General features: G+C 48.2%; 4 protein-coding genes across 6 annotated transcripts in view; 2 read left to right on the top strand and 2 right to left on the bottom strand.

Moving 5' to 3' along the window:
* The window catches only part of LOC117897112 (serine-rich adhesin for platelets), a 34,404-nt gene extending 32,129 nt beyond the window's left edge, over window positions 1-2,275 (bottom strand). The window contains exon 1 of one of the 2 annotated variants that reach the window (XM_034805760.1): window positions 1,937-2,275. The gene's annotated coding sequence lies outside the window, so the exon portion shown is untranslated. The remainder of the gene's footprint in view (window positions 1-1,936) is intronic. The other variant, XM_034805761.1, reaches the window with a different exon arrangement.
* LOC117897116 (atlastin) lies at window positions 1,480-13,874 on the top strand. 2 transcript variants are annotated; one of them, XM_034805767.1, is made up of 5 exons: window positions 1,480-1,493; window positions 10,920-11,141; window positions 11,203-12,416; window positions 12,485-12,551; window positions 12,613-13,874. In XM_034805767.1, exons 2-5 carry the CDS (start codon window positions 10,947-10,949, stop codon window positions 12,763-12,765), a joined length of 1,629 nt encoding a protein of 542 aa, XP_034661658.1. In that variant the 5' UTR covers window positions 1,480-1,493; window positions 10,920-10,946; the 3' UTR covers window positions 12,766-13,874. The 2 variants fall into 2 exon arrangements, with proteins under 2 accessions (XP_034661658.1, XP_034661657.1); XM_034805766.1 differs by lacking the exon at window positions 1,480-1,493 and adding an exon at window positions 5,368-5,482 and having other exon boundaries at window positions 10,852-11,141.
* LOC117897115 (alkaline phosphatase) lies at window positions 2,993-5,011 on the top strand. Its single transcript, XM_034805765.1, has 2 exons — window positions 2,993-3,270; window positions 3,331-5,011. Exons 1-2 carry the CDS (start codon window positions 3,069-3,071, stop codon window positions 4,899-4,901), a joined length of 1,773 nt encoding a protein of 590 aa, XP_034661656.1. The 5' UTR covers window positions 2,993-3,068; the 3' UTR covers window positions 4,902-5,011.
* Window positions 6,810-9,819, bottom strand: LOC117897114 (putative tyrosine-protein kinase Wsck). The gene is made up of 2 exons (XM_034805764.1): window positions 8,303-9,819; window positions 6,810-8,240 (listed from the first exon to the last, which is right to left on the bottom strand). Exons 1-2 carry the CDS (start codon window positions 9,407-9,409, stop codon window positions 6,951-6,953), a joined length of 2,397 nt encoding a protein of 798 aa, XP_034661655.1. The 5' UTR covers window positions 9,410-9,819; the 3' UTR covers window positions 6,810-6,950.
* Window positions 13,875-14,025: the final 151 nt, after the last annotated feature.

Below are 14,025 nucleotides of genomic sequence, written 5' to 3'. Positions count from 1 at the left end.
CATCCCTACGCAAAGACGCCAGCAGCAACTTGTTTGTGCTCATGTATGCGAGAGTAGGAGTGTGTGTACGTATGTGTGTAGGGGGGTGATGGAAGGGGGAGTCTTGGCAAAGTTTTTAGCTTTTTTTATTTTCTTTTTCAGTTATTTAATTGTTTTTGTATTGTTGTTCTTGTTGTTGCGACTCATGTTTGACTTCTGAGTTGTCGTTGTAGTTGTCATCGTTCTTCTATAGTCGCTATGCCCTTATATAGAAGGTATTATGGCATTGAGTAGATGTTTGCAATGCAGAATATATAGCAGAGTAAAGCCTGAGAGGCTACAGCAGCTATGTACATATGTATGTGGGTTGGAAATGTTATTAGATTACTCTCCCATAGAAATCTCTTTATTTTATCCCAAAATGTATAAAAACATTTTTTTCTGTGCTCTAACTTTGCGAGTATCTCAATGGACAATTGGGTAGTAGGACACTGTGGACTCTTTCGTTATCTATCTTAAACTCTGACCTAGCATTTCTATTCGCATTTATATTTTTTCGAACCAACAGTATCCTATCCATACATACTAAGTAGCAACTGATGCGAAAGATCTCTAAATTAATTACTTATATTAAACTGTTTATTTATAATTTATTTCGGAATCTAATTAAACTATATGTTGTAATCTGCAGCTGTTTACGTTTTAAAGAAACAAATCGAATTGCTAAAATCGAATCTCTTTATCATAAAAGCAATGGACTGAAAGATGATTATATTGAGACCAAATCTATGATGTTTGTATAAATTACCAAAAAAACTTCCAGCAATATCAGATTCCTATGCCATGTAATTACAGAATAACTAATCGACGTTTAGCCAAATCAGACACAACCGTTTGTCATTAAAAAATATCCTAATAGCTCAGCATTTAGGGTATAGAAAGGGTATCCACCCACAAAAGGTAGCTTTCTTTTCTTGTTTCTGTTGTTGCCACTTGTCGTGGCAACTTCGCTTGCTGTTCGTGTATTTGATAACTTTCGTTTTAACTGTCAATAACGGCAATTGAAAGTTGCCAGATTGTTGCAAGCTCTCAACCAGTCCAGGACTCGACTTTAAATGGAATTTTTTTCGGGCAAGCTTTAAGATAGATTTGTTGGTGCCATGAGGGTGGGGGCTTACAGGATGGGTAAAAGGATTATCCCAGTAGCATCCGCACCCCACCCACTAGATGGTAGTAAAACACTCACTCACATACACACACACTTGCATAAAAAGTGGAAACAGAAAACACACACACACACACACACATTTGTCAAACGTAAAACTATGTTGGGGATGTCGCTCTGACAGCCAGCTGGGCGGCCAACTTGCCACACAGATGCCACCCAGAAGCGAGAGCACCTCCTCCAACATAATAAATGTGTGGATGTAGATGTACGTCCGTATGTATGTATTTATATATATGTACATATACGCAGAGTCACATAATCCCCACACACACACACACACACACAAATAGTACACAAACTTGCAGAGGGACAGCGTGGGAGTGCGAACGAGATGGATGGACAAAAACACAGTTAGCAATTTACTGTATTTCTATTATGTATGAATTTTTCGTGTGTGCCAGCAAGCAGCATTACATCTTCTCTTCTATGTAGGATATTCTTCTTAATACTCTTATTTTTGTCGTGTCCTTCCATTGGAAAATGGCAGCCCAGAGTCCTTAATGCCATGCATTATACAGTTATACACACGAATACACCGAAAAAGAGGAAAAACTTTCAACTAAAATTATTTGTTTGCAGTTTTTTGAAACTTGGTTGCTTTTTTGTCGCTTTTTTTGTCAACTTTTTTCAAAAATCAATGTGCGAATAACGTTTTACTGATTGGATTGGTTTTCTCCATGTATCACAGCACTTTTCTTTCTTGATTTCTTTCTTTTCACACGACGCTACCTTTTGTTGTTTGAAAATTATTGAAATATCATTTATTATATGTTATATATACACGCGTTTATTTATTTATACCTATGTATGTATATGCATCGAGTTTTTGAACGTTAAAAGTTTAGTCAGCTTTGCTTTTTGTTTTGCCGTTGCTTTCCTGCTATATCTTGTCTATTTGTGTGTTGTTTTTGAGTTTTTTGTGTTTTTGTAGTGTAGAAAAAATTAAAAACGCGCCGTTGGTATAAAAATGTTTTTAGCTATTGCGATTTTAACGTTTTGCATGCGAACCAACAACTATTTTGGCCAAGTGCGCGCTGCCAAAGCAGAAGCTCTCTGAACGAACTAACGAACGGCCGACGCGACGAATGCCGATGGATGCTAAATATATTGTATGGATATATGTTTGCTGGCGCAGCGCGCAAAGATAACGGCTGCTCTGGCACGCTCTGAGAGATGCTACGGGGAGATACAAATTGTTGTTTGGATGCTGGCGGCTGCGCAATAATCCCACCTGCCAGCATTGCCAGATGCGCCTTGGCTCGACGGTTTGCCACTCACAGCGAACGACACGCCCGCGCGTTTCAAATCGGATAACGCTCTCGGTGTTTGTGCTCGGCGGCGTCTGTGGTAATTATAATTTATGACTTAACTGGAAAGGGGAAATCATAAAAAGTACATCAGCATTGATCACGTGAACCACCACTCTCGTGTTCAGGCAGGCGGATGCGCAGGCAAACGGATAGGATAGGGTACACGTTTCACTTGTGGGATGAGAGGTGCAGGCAGACGACGACGGCTCTTAATGATAACGAGCACTATTGAAAACAACAGTTTTCGAATAACAAATACAGTAAAAACTCGCTAAAACCTAAATATTATGATCGATATCAAGTGCAGAATACATTCAAGCGCAAATATCTCCATGGAACCATGGAGATTGAATAAAACAAGTTTTCCCGACATTTTCACTCTACAAATATCGACAAGAATTTTCTAATTGATAAAAATTGTGAACTATTCTCGAGGTAGTATCACGGGTAGGTTCTACTGTTCACTGTACTCAAAACAAAACCACACAAAACCACTGGCGGCATCGATCGCCGCTGAATTTTTCCTTTATCAGGTCAGGCTGCCGGCATTGATGACTTCTTACGAAATCGGGCATCTCATTATGAGTAGATGCCCGAGGTTCTATAAATATCGCAGGTCTCGTGCCAGACACTATCAGTGGCAAGGGAAACGTGAACCGCAACGCATTGACATTAGAGCAGGAAAACTCGTAACGATGAGCCTGCAAATATTCCCAATCCTCTTCTGCCTATGTGCGCTGGTCAGTGGTCGAGGTAAGTGATCTAAGAGTGTGTCTTGAGGTTAAACTAACGGAACTGTACCTCCATAATAAGTGCTGGACACTCGGGAAACCGAGCGACGCATGCATCCGCTCTTCACGGCGGCTTCAGCGGGCAGTCGACTCAAGCGAGCCATGCCGATGATCGTGTTTGATCCGCTGAAGGCGGAGGAGCAGTACGCCGAGTACTGGCAGGGACTGGCCCATCAAACCCTGGATCAGCAGCTGGAGAGTAAGTTGAGGCTGAACACCCAGCTGGCCAAGAATGTGATGCTGTTCTTGGGCGACGGCATGTCCATACCCACGCTCACGGCGGGACGCGTCTACTTGGGCGGCGAGGAGAAGCAGTTCTCCTTCGAGCAGTTCCCCTATGTGGGCCTGAGCAAAACCTACTGTGCCAACATGCAGGTTGCAGACTCTGCCTGCACCGCCACCGCTTACCTCGGCGGAGTGAAGGCCAATTACGGCACGGTGGGCGTGAGTGCGGCCGTACAGGTGAAGGACTGCCTGGCCCAGGGCCAGCCGGCGCACCATGTGGCCTCCATTGCCGCGTGGGCCCAGCGACAGGGAATGGCCACGGGTCTGATCACCACCACCTCGGTCACGCACGCCTCGCCGGCGGGAATATACGCACACTCGGCCAATCGCAACTGGGAGAACGATGCGGAGGTGATAGCGGACAATGGGGATCCCAGCCTCTGTCCGGATATTGCTGCTCAGCTTCTAAGCAATCCGGTTGGCCAAAAACTGAATGTAATCCTGGGCGGCGGTCGCCAGAACTTCCTGCCAAAGAGCGTGACGGATGTGAGTGGTGCCCCGGGCCGACGTCTCGACGGACGCAATCTCATCGAGGAGTGGAAGCGCCAGCACACCAACAGTGCCCACTACGTCCAGACGCGAAGCGAGCTGCTTGGCCTCTCCAATCACACCTCCCGAGTGCTAGGCTTGTTTGCGCCCTACCACATGCCTTACCACCTGGACGCCGATGCGAAGGAGCACCCCACGCTGGAGGAGATGGTGCAGGTGGCCATGGGCATACTGGAGCGACAGAGTGCCGGACGGGGCTACTTCCTGTTCGTGGAGGGCGGCCGCATAGATCACGGACACCATGACACGCTGGCCCTGCGCGCCATAGACGAAACGGCCGAGTTCGACAAGTCAGTGCGATGGGCTCGTACCCACAGCAGCACCGACGACACTCTGATCGTGGTCACATCGGATCACTCGCACACCATGTCGCTGGCGGGTTATTCCAGCCGCAAGAACGACATCTTTGGGATCAACAACGGTCAGCTGGCAGCGGACGATCTTCCCTATGCAACGCTCAGCTATGCCAACGGACCCGGCTACAACTCAAACTATCTGCGAGAGGGTGGAGCCGTGAAGCGGAAGAACCTGCGGGCCATCAACATGAAGAACAAGGACTTTATGTTCCCCAGCACGGTGCCGCTGGAGTCGGAGACTCATGGCGGCGATGATGTTGCCGTCTTTGCCAGTGGACCCTATGCCCAGCTCTTCACTGGCGTCTTTGAGCAGCACTTTATCCCCCATGCAATGGGCTATGCCTCCTGTTTGAGCGACCGCAACATGTGTGTGGATGGAGGCATGGCGCGGAGACCGCGCTAAGGCGGTTCTCGCAACCATCAGGAAATATTGTATTATTCTCAAATGAGAGCCTTTAAACTAATTAATAGTGTAAGGGGAGGGATACTTAAAATATATATTTGATAACTGAATTATGTTAACTGGAAGTAGGGTATACAAATGTCAATAAGCACCAAGAGTTTTGTGGCCGTGTGGCCATGTACAAAAATGTTGTGTAAAATTATCCGTTTTGGTTTGAGATGTATTTCAGAAAAAATTCTACAAAAAAGAGACCTCAACATTTGCCAGTCTTATAGCAAATTGATGCATCAATTGGATAAAATTATTATTTCAGTGCTGAGACTCAAATCTAGCTAATAATATTAAACGGAATACCAAAATCGAGAAATATGATTTCGATAATAGACGCAGCGCAATCGAAAATAGAGTGCCCAAAGTTCGTGTTCCTCCTCGGTATATTTTCAGAGTTAGAAGGTATTTTTTGGTACATTTCTACCGCACATTCGGTGTCTTTAATCGACACATCCGCGGCCACACTGGTACATTCGCTGACTTGGAAATTGTTTACTAAATGGAATTTAATGGAAATTTACTAAAATAAAGTGAGTAACAAACGCATAGACTAGACATAAATGTAATTCATGAAATGTGCGCAGTTGGGCCAGAGTTGGTGCGGTGTGCCTTTTGTGTGTCAGCAACCAGTTAAGTGCGACTTGCGGTCCAGAGAGATAATTTCGATGTGTGTGTGCGTGTGTGTGCATTTGTGTGTGTATATATGTAATAAAAACAATAACAATTTACACGCAATGCAAAACATCAAAAAAGTTGGATCATTTCGCACGCCGCCATCACCATTGCGTTCCTTACCAACACTTTCGCTTGGGGGATTACGTTGTCCGAACGCTGGCTAGCATCATCATTTCAGGGCTCGCAGCTTGATTTATTAATAATTATTGTCTATATGTAGTGGTACGGTACGGCACTGCTGGGCTCCCCGTTTGGGTAACGAACGTCATTCACCTTGACTTGTGTGCTCTGCCAGGTGGAGCGTTGCGTCGCGTCTGTCCAAAAGTCAATTCCCCGCTCAAATGTTGATTTCTGCTGCGCTTCATTTCACATGAGGCTCTTCAGAATAGTCAGTCATCCAGCCCAAAGTATCCATGGAGCATGTGCTATAACACGTCGACAAGACAATTTAGTGGCTATCGATGGGGGATGGCTTATCAGCTGCCACAAAAGATCCAGCGATAAGCGAGCCACTGACTGCCATTCGGACATTATGCCCGACAATATGTCTCGAAGAATCAGATATACTAAGAAAATGAAGGCAAATATTTGCTGCTACTGCTGCTGCTGCTCTTTATGACTAATTCTGAGGATATTGTGATCGTGCCAAAAGTTGAAAGATTGCTCTTGTGGCTCTTTAGATAATTTTGTGTTGGTTTAATTAAAGATTCCGCATAACAAAGCAATGTTTGTGCCCCCCTTGGTGCAAGACCTTTAAACCTGATTAATCGTCAATTTTGATACACACATACACAAGGGTACACCGATGTATGCATGTACATATGTAAATGTATGTACACTTGCACCGATTCTTGTTTAGTTGTATATTTTCTATTATTAATTGCTGCTCGCCAGCGATCAAAGTATTCGCTCGCTCTCTTGCGCCACTAGTGCGGCGTTTTTGGTGTCCTCTCTTTGCCAATTTTGCTTTGCATTCGGTTTAGTTATTGTTTTTGCCTCGTGCCGTGCAGTTTGTGCAACATTTTCGGGGCTTTACTGTCTCTGGGTAAATGGATTAAGACATCTTTAAATCTATTATAGTGTGTATGTGTGTATAGCTATGACTCTCCGCTTCGATTCGCTCTCCAGCACTTTCGATTGAACTTTGTTTCGACTGTAAATGGTCCCCACACACACACTTCATTTAATGGTTCGTAATTTCCGATCAGTTTAATTTGTTTTTGATATATATAAATATATATACAACAATATCAGACGAATCCTATTAGGGTATACAATCGATTGCTTTCGTTTATGCTATTTTGTTTACTCTAAAGCCTATTCCTATTTGGTCTCCAGCTGGGGCAGATGCATGGGCAGTGGATCCAGTGCTGAACCCACTGCTGCTGCACGATCAAAGCAGAGAGCATGACGCGGTGAGGTCATCAGTTGACGCACCCCGAAGGCCACATCTTCAAAGGTGATGCGCTCGCTGGGCTCTAGCTGCCAGCAGTTGAGCAGCAGCTGGTAGAGATCCCCGTAAACGTAGGAGGGCTGGGCAGGACGTACAGCCGCTCGTATGGCGTCCAAGAGCTGCTGGCTGCTGGCCACCATGTTTGCATATGGGGTGCCGCCCAGGGCGCAACACTCCCAGGCAACGCAAGCCAGAGCCCACACATCCGACTTGATCGAATGGTGCTGATGATTACGCAGGACTTCCGGGGCCAGCCAACGGCTCTGGTCCAGTTGCTCGCAGCTGTTGTGGATGTAGTGCAGCGGTCCGAAGACGCAGAGCTTCACCTTCGACTCGGCATTGATGTAGACGCTGTGCGAACACAGCTGGCGATGCACCACCCGGCAGCTGGCGAGGTACGTCATGGCAGTGGCCAGCTCATAGATCCACTGTAGAACCAGCTGCTCGGAGAGGGAGCTAAGTCGCGGAGACGACGCCACAGTCTGTCGACTTTCGAGGAGTCGCCTCTTCAGGCTAACGCGTTGCAGTTCGAAGACCAGATAGAACCAGTCGGGACTGGCCGAGATGCCATAGAAGTTGATCAGATGCTGATGCCGCTCCAGCTGCGAGAGTTGTCTCAACTCCCTCAGCAGCTGGGCCTGCGCTATCCCATTCAAATCATCCAATGAGAGGATGTGCAGGGCGCAGTCCTTGGCAGAATCGTTGGAAGAAAACTTTCCCGATACGATCTCTCCGAAGCGACCTTCGCCAATCACATCGTTGACATTCAGGCGGAGAGCATTGCGCGGCAGACGATCGAATCCGTCGACCAGCTGCTGCAACTGCTGTTTAAACGTCTCCAGCGAGGGCGGTGTGGCCAGTTCCTCCTCCACCAGATAGCCATTGTTCTCGCGCTCAATGATCGGCGTCTGCAGGGTCATCTCGTGGCCATTGCGTCCTCCCAGCCTTCGACCGCTGCAAGTCTTGTAGCGCAGATAGAAGTAAGCGATGAGGCTGAGCAGCAGACAGGTGCCGAAGATCACGCAGGTGACGGCCAGGGCCACCACCGATGACTGACCCTTCTCGAAGGTGGCATAGCTGAAGTCGTCCAGCGAGGTGGTGTGCTGTCCGTGAGTGCTTCGCGTGTACACAGTCTTGGTCACGCCCTCCAGCTCGCTCACCTAAAGATCACAAAAGAAAGTTAGAAACGAAGAAGGTAGCAGCTCCATGGAGGATTACTCACCACTCCCAGGCTCACGTGAACGTGGGCTGCAGGCTGCTCCAGTGGGGCATTGCGGTAGCGTCCATAGAGCTTGCCATCGCCCACGACAAACTGGCGAGTGCGGTTGTCCTCCGGCCTGTCGTAGTCCAGCTCGGCCGCAATGTAATAGGGCGTTCCATCCTGCTGTGCCTGCTGCCAGCTGCCCAGCAGCTGCTCATCGAATGGCTGGCTGATGGCATCGTCCACGTACTCCACAATGATGAGGAGTTTGCTCACGGGCCCATTGTCGTTCCGCACAGGCGCCAGTTCCATGGTGAGGGTTCGATCTGCGCGTGTTAGGATCTTTGGTTGGGGTGGGGCTGGACTTGGAGAGCCCACCTCCGTTCTGGCCGCCAGGCTGTCCTGGCCACATTCCGTCTGTCCCGGCTGCTGTTGCTCCATGCAGATGGCCCGCACCGTGACGTTGTAGAGCGTGGCCGGATGCAGGTCCGTCAGCTCGAACTGCGACTCGGTGCTCTGCACCATGAACTCGGGCTGGGGGAACGCAGGCAGTGATGAGTAGGTATTGACCACTTGGGCGCGTATCAGGAAGCTGGCAATCTGTCGGTTAGGCATCACAGCCTGTGCTCCGGCCAGGAGCAGCTTCCGCGGCTCATAGGCATCCCAGGCGACGGTCAGGCTGTTCTCTGTGCGATTGGCCACTCGCAGATGGTGCGGCGCTGGCTGTCTCGTCAGCGTGGTGGAGTAGTACGAGTGGACACCGACGCCTCCGCAGTACTGCGCCTTGTTGGCCAGACACCGCGTGTTGCACAGCTGCTCATCCTGCTGATCCTGTGGCTCCAGGGCGTTGGCACAGAAGCATTTCTCCGCCGCCAAAACGGCATAGAGATGACCCTGGCGCTCGCATATCTCGATGCAGGTCTGCGGCGTCTTGGCGTACACCGATTCGTGCAGCAGATCCGTGCGGGCAGTGTAGCAGCCGACGTAATAGTAAACGGGAGTCTGCTCGGATGCACAGGATGCACCTGTCCATAGCCAGAGCACGGCCACGAGGCAGGCGGCCAGCCGCTTGGCAATTGGAACAGGGCGGTGTCCGCATCCACATTCGAGTCCGAGTCTGCGCTGCATGCTGTCTGAATGGCGAGTGACCCTCGTGGTGGTTTTCCAGCAGTCGAGGAGCACCCCTAGTTGATTAAAGCTAATTAAACACTTTTTTCGGACCCAATTTAGCTAAATTAAACGCTTATTTTCGTTTTCCTTTGGCCGCTCAACATTTTTTCAAGCGCTGCTCAGAACACATAGCCTCTTCTTCTTCCCGCCGTTCTGTTTTCTGTTGTTGGTGGTTTCTCAGCAACCATTTCATTTCCAGTTGACTAATCGTTGGCTCTGCCGGCGTCGACGCTGGCACAACTGTTGCTGTTACTTTTCAATTTGGTTGTTTACATCGCTATCAAGCAGGCCATCGGGTGTGTGCAATAGAGACAACTGGTGCTGTGGCTTTTGTCTTTTGATCGTACGGTTTTCGCTGATATAGAGCCGTGCTGCTCACACACCTGTTTGACAGCCTGGCAGCTTGAGCTCGACTTGGGCAGGTAGCCGCATTTGGGAATGGCATTGCCAGAGCTGAATATTTTTTGAAAATGCTGCTCCGCGCCAAAGTCTGGCCCAGAGCCATATACCAGCCACAATTTCCAATTTAATTATGTGGCAATGTGTTAATTGTACGGACAGTCGCGTTGCAACTTGCAACCGACAGCTGCTGCTGTCCCCATGCCCCAACGTGTGCCATGCGGGCAGAGTGATCACTCTCTTTTCCACCTCTTGCTCTCACTGATCGCACGGGGGTCTCTCTCTCAATCTCACTGCCCCATTGAGTAAGCTCCCATGACTTGCGTGTTGTTGTTTTTGTGATTTCGTTGACAGCGCTGTCCGTACCGCTGCTGCTGTCGTTGTCGTTTGTCACCGATTCTAATTCAATTTAATTAAAGAAACATATTCCGTGTTTTTAAGGTGGCAATCGCGTGTGTCTGGCATAATTTCCAGATCCCCATGTTGTAGTTGGTGCTGCTGCTCCAGTAGTGGTACGTGGTACGTGCTCAGTGTCTGTTTTGTTCTTTATTTCCAATCGGATTCCAAACCAAAAGCATTGGTCAACTGCGTATCGAAACAAAAGTTTGTCGACGTCATCAACGGCGCAGCAAATGAAATTCATTTTAATGTGTGTGTTGTGTGAAGAATGCAATTGTGCATTATTTAACCTCTCGGCGCACCAACTATCGAAATATTGGATATAAATTTGTAGGAGTATAAAGTGTTTCTGCAAACTGAACTTTCCCTGAGATCGGGGGGCATAGCCTCCATTTACATCTGCTTTTGACAGGGCACATAGTTGGGTTTATTTTTGGCTGCCTCTCATAATTGCAGGCCGCTGCCCCGTGTCTCGTGGCGGTGCCAAGAATTATACAGACCCCTCCGAAGGGGCTACGGGCAGAAGCTTGCGCAATTATGGGTTACACTTTTTGTTTTCCAAATCTATGCTTATTAGTGATTTTCGTCTCGTCTCGTTACAGTTGAACGCCCCGAAATCCCAAATTTTGTGAAGCAATAAAAGGAAATATTCTTATAAAATCAAACACTCACCGCGGAAAGACACGAGGATATTGTAATGGGCGGCTCGGCAGTGCAGGTTATCAATGCATCCGAGGAGCACACATTTGTGCTCAACGAGGATGCACTCAGCGAGGTGCTGATGCGGGAGGAGGTCAAGGATCGCTTCGTGTGCGTGGTGTCTGTTGCTGGCGCCTTCCGCAAGGGCAAGAGCTTTCTGCTGGACTTCTTTCTGCGATACATGTACTCAAAGGTGAGTCGGTCGAGTCCATACTTATGCTTATGATTGCTTATCTGTGACCCTTTTCTTCTAGTATGTACGCCACGATGTGACAGACTGGTTGGGCGACGAGGCGGAGCCACTGTCGGGCTTCTCGTGGCGCGGCGGCTCTGAGCGCGACACCACCGGCATCCTGATGTGGTCCGACATATTCCTGCATGACTATCCCAATGGCGATAAGATCGCCATCATTCTGCTGGACACGCAGGGAGCCTTCGACAGTCAGAGCACAGTGCGAGACTGCGCCACGGTGTTTGCGCTGAGCACAATGCTGTCGTCGGTGCAGATATACAATCTCTCACAGAACATACAGGAGGACGACCTGCAGCATCTGCAGCTGTTCACCGAGTACGGCCGCCTGGCGCTGGCCGACACCGGCAAGAAGCCATTCCAGCGCCTGCAGTTCCTGGTCCGCGACTGGAGTTTCCCCTACGAGGCGGAGTACGGTGCAATGGGAGGCGATAAGATACTCAAGCGCCGGCTGGAGGTGTCCGATAAGCAGCATCCGGAGCTACAGTCGCTGCGACGCCACATCTCGTCATGCTTCACCGAGGTGGCCTGTTTCTTGATGCCCCATCCGGGCCTGAATGTGGCCACCAATCCCAAGTTCGACGGCCGGCTCACTGACATCACGCCCGAGTTCAAGAACAGCCTGCGCACCCTGGTACCCATGCTGCTGGCGCCGGACAATCTGGTCTACAAGGAGATCAGCGGTCAGCGGGTGCGGGCCCGCGATCTCATCCAGTACTTCCAGTCGTACATGAACATCTACAAAGGCAACGAGCTGCCAGAGCCAAAGAGCATGCTGGTGGCCACGGCCGAGGCCAATCATCTGACTGCTGTGGCCGCCGCCAAGGAGCTGTACCAGCAGCTCATGGAGGAGGTATGCGGCGGCACGCGGCCGTACTTAAGCACTGCCCACCTGGAGACGGAGCATATACGGGTCAAGGACAAGGCCCTGTTCCAGTTTGCCACCAAACGCAAAATGGGCGGCGAGGAGTTCACCGAGAAGTTCCGGGTGCAGCTGGACGACGATCTCGAGGAGGTGTTTGTCAACTACAAAGCGCACAACGAGAGCAAGAACATCTTCAAGGCGGCCCGTACACCGGCCGTGTACTTTGCCTGTGCTGTCATTATGTACATCCTCAGTGGCATCTTTGGCCTGGTCGGCCTCTACACATTTGCCAATTTCTGCAATCTAGTGATGGGCGTCGCCCTGCTGACGCTTGCCCTCTGGGCGTACATCAGGTAAAGGTTTTACCAAAAGCTAAAAAGAGAGTTCCCAACCAACTGAATGTCTCCTCTATCCCTTACAGATACAGCGGCGAACTGAGCGACTTCGGGGGCAAACTGGATGAGTTTGCCACGCTCATGTGGGAGAAGGTGAGAGAGTGATTTGATATTCATTTAAGTGGAATTCCCAATTCATTTGTTCTTCTTACAGTTTATGCGTCCCATCTATCATGGATGCATGGAAAAGGGCATACATCATGTGGCCACGCATGCCACCGAACTGGCTGTGGGTGGAGGCGGTGCTGCCGGCTATCGCTCCCAGTCATCGGTGAATGCCTCAAATGGCAAGGTGAAGCGCTCATGAGAATACGCCCAAGCATCGCAGCACAAAGCGCAGCATCAGGCGACCAGCAGCAACAACAGCAGCAACAGCAACAACAACAACAATAATAATAACAACAATGTGGCATACAAATCAAGAAAAAATAGCAACAAAAGTGGAGCTGATTTCATCGAAAGTATTTGGCGCAGATTTGGCGGCAGCAGCAGCTCCACGAACACGACCATCGCGTCGCCCCCAACGGTCACCTCTAGCAGCAGCAACAACAACAACAGTCGCAAGAAACGCAAGCCGAAGCGCAACTAAATGAGTCTGTCGATTGGTGCAGCAATCCCTTACCGGAATCCATCCCTTTTGAAAGGAGGGAATCCGAATCCTCTCCCTGAGTTGTATAAACCGATACTTTAAATAGGATGAAAGAAACACACACGTCTAGTTATTAATTGCCCCCTGAAAGGAACCTGTTTTTATATTGCATTAATTGAAGTGTAGTTGGTCTTTATATTACTTATAGTTAAGCGTACATAAGTGCATCATTAGTAAGTGGCTCGTATCTGTTGAGAAAAGTGAAATTTTAAATTGTTTTTTTATATATACTCGTACCATACACGATATGCGTCTATAAACGAACGGATATATGAAATCTAACGCTGTAATATAAACAAATCGCTAACGAATTTAATTTTGTTGAATTTCTTTCTAATCTTGATCTTGCCTCCGCCCCGCCACGCACCGCACCAAACCACCTTGTCCTCCAACCTCGTGTCATACGTTTTTGTTAGAGAATTCCATTAGCAATCAAAAATTGTGTTGTATGTATAAAAAGAAAAGTGCACTTTGTAGTAGTTTGCTGGTTTGCTAAGCGCCTCATTTTGCCAACCGTTTTGTTATTAATCTTAGTCTCTCCTCTTTAATAAAGAAGAAAATAAATAATTAATTAAACCATTGCCACCCATTGAAAATTTAACACAAAGGCAATGCAATGCTGGTTTAGGTCTCTAGTTTATGTTGTGCAGTAAAATTAAAACTCTTGGTTTTGTTTCGATTAAACAATAAATGTGTATGTACTATATGATAACTGATTTAGTTCACTCTAGCAGTTATGGCCATCGACAAAATAAACGAAAACGAAATGCATTTTCCTTGTAGATCCCCTGCGTGAAGTCTTTCCATGGCAGCAGTTGCTGGACTTTCCCGATGCATTGCTACACTCCTGGCACCTGCCGAGAACATACTTATTTGTATGTATATTGAAAAAACAATTGCAATGCTGGTATGGGGCTT

The sequence above is a fragment of the Drosophila subobscura genome, chromosome O, assembly GCF_008121235.1.
Source record: "Drosophila subobscura isolate 14011-0131.10 chromosome O, UCBerk_Dsub_1.0, whole genome shotgun sequence".
Lineage (NCBI taxonomy): Eukaryota > Metazoa > Arthropoda > Insecta > Diptera > Drosophilidae > Drosophila > Drosophila subobscura.
Note: the sequence above shows the minus strand (reverse complement) of the source record. Positions and strands in the feature narration are given on the sequence as shown.

Bases quoted from the DNA above. Each gene is read 5' to 3' on its own strand.
- LOC117897115 (XM_034805765.1), top strand. From the start codon at position 3,069: ATGACTTCTTACGAAATCGGGCATCTCATTATGAGTAGATGCCCGAGG. The intron at 3,271-3,330 runs GTAAGTGATCTA...CTCCATAATAAG, and splicing joins TGCGCTGGTCAGTGGTCGAG to TGCTGGACACTCGGGAAACC.
- LOC117897114 (XM_034805764.1), bottom strand. From the start codon at position 9,409: ATGCAGCGCAGACTCGGACTCGAATGTGGATGCGGACACCGCCCTGTT. The intron at 8,241-8,302 runs GTGAGTAATCCT...TGTGATCTTTAG, and splicing joins TTCACGTGAGCCTGGGAGTG to GTGAGCGAGCTGGAGGGCGT.
- LOC117897116 (XM_034805767.1), top strand. From the start codon at position 10,947: ATGGGCGGCTCGGCAGTGCAGGTTATCAATGCATCCGAGGAGCACACA. The intron at 11,142-11,202 runs GTGAGTCGGTCG...CTTTTCTTCTAG, and splicing joins TGCGATACATGTACTCAAAG to TATGTACGCCACGATGTGAC. The intron at 12,552-12,612 runs GTGAGAGAGTGA...TTCTTCTTACAG, and splicing joins CCACGCTCATGTGGGAGAAG to TTTATGCGTCCCATCTATCA.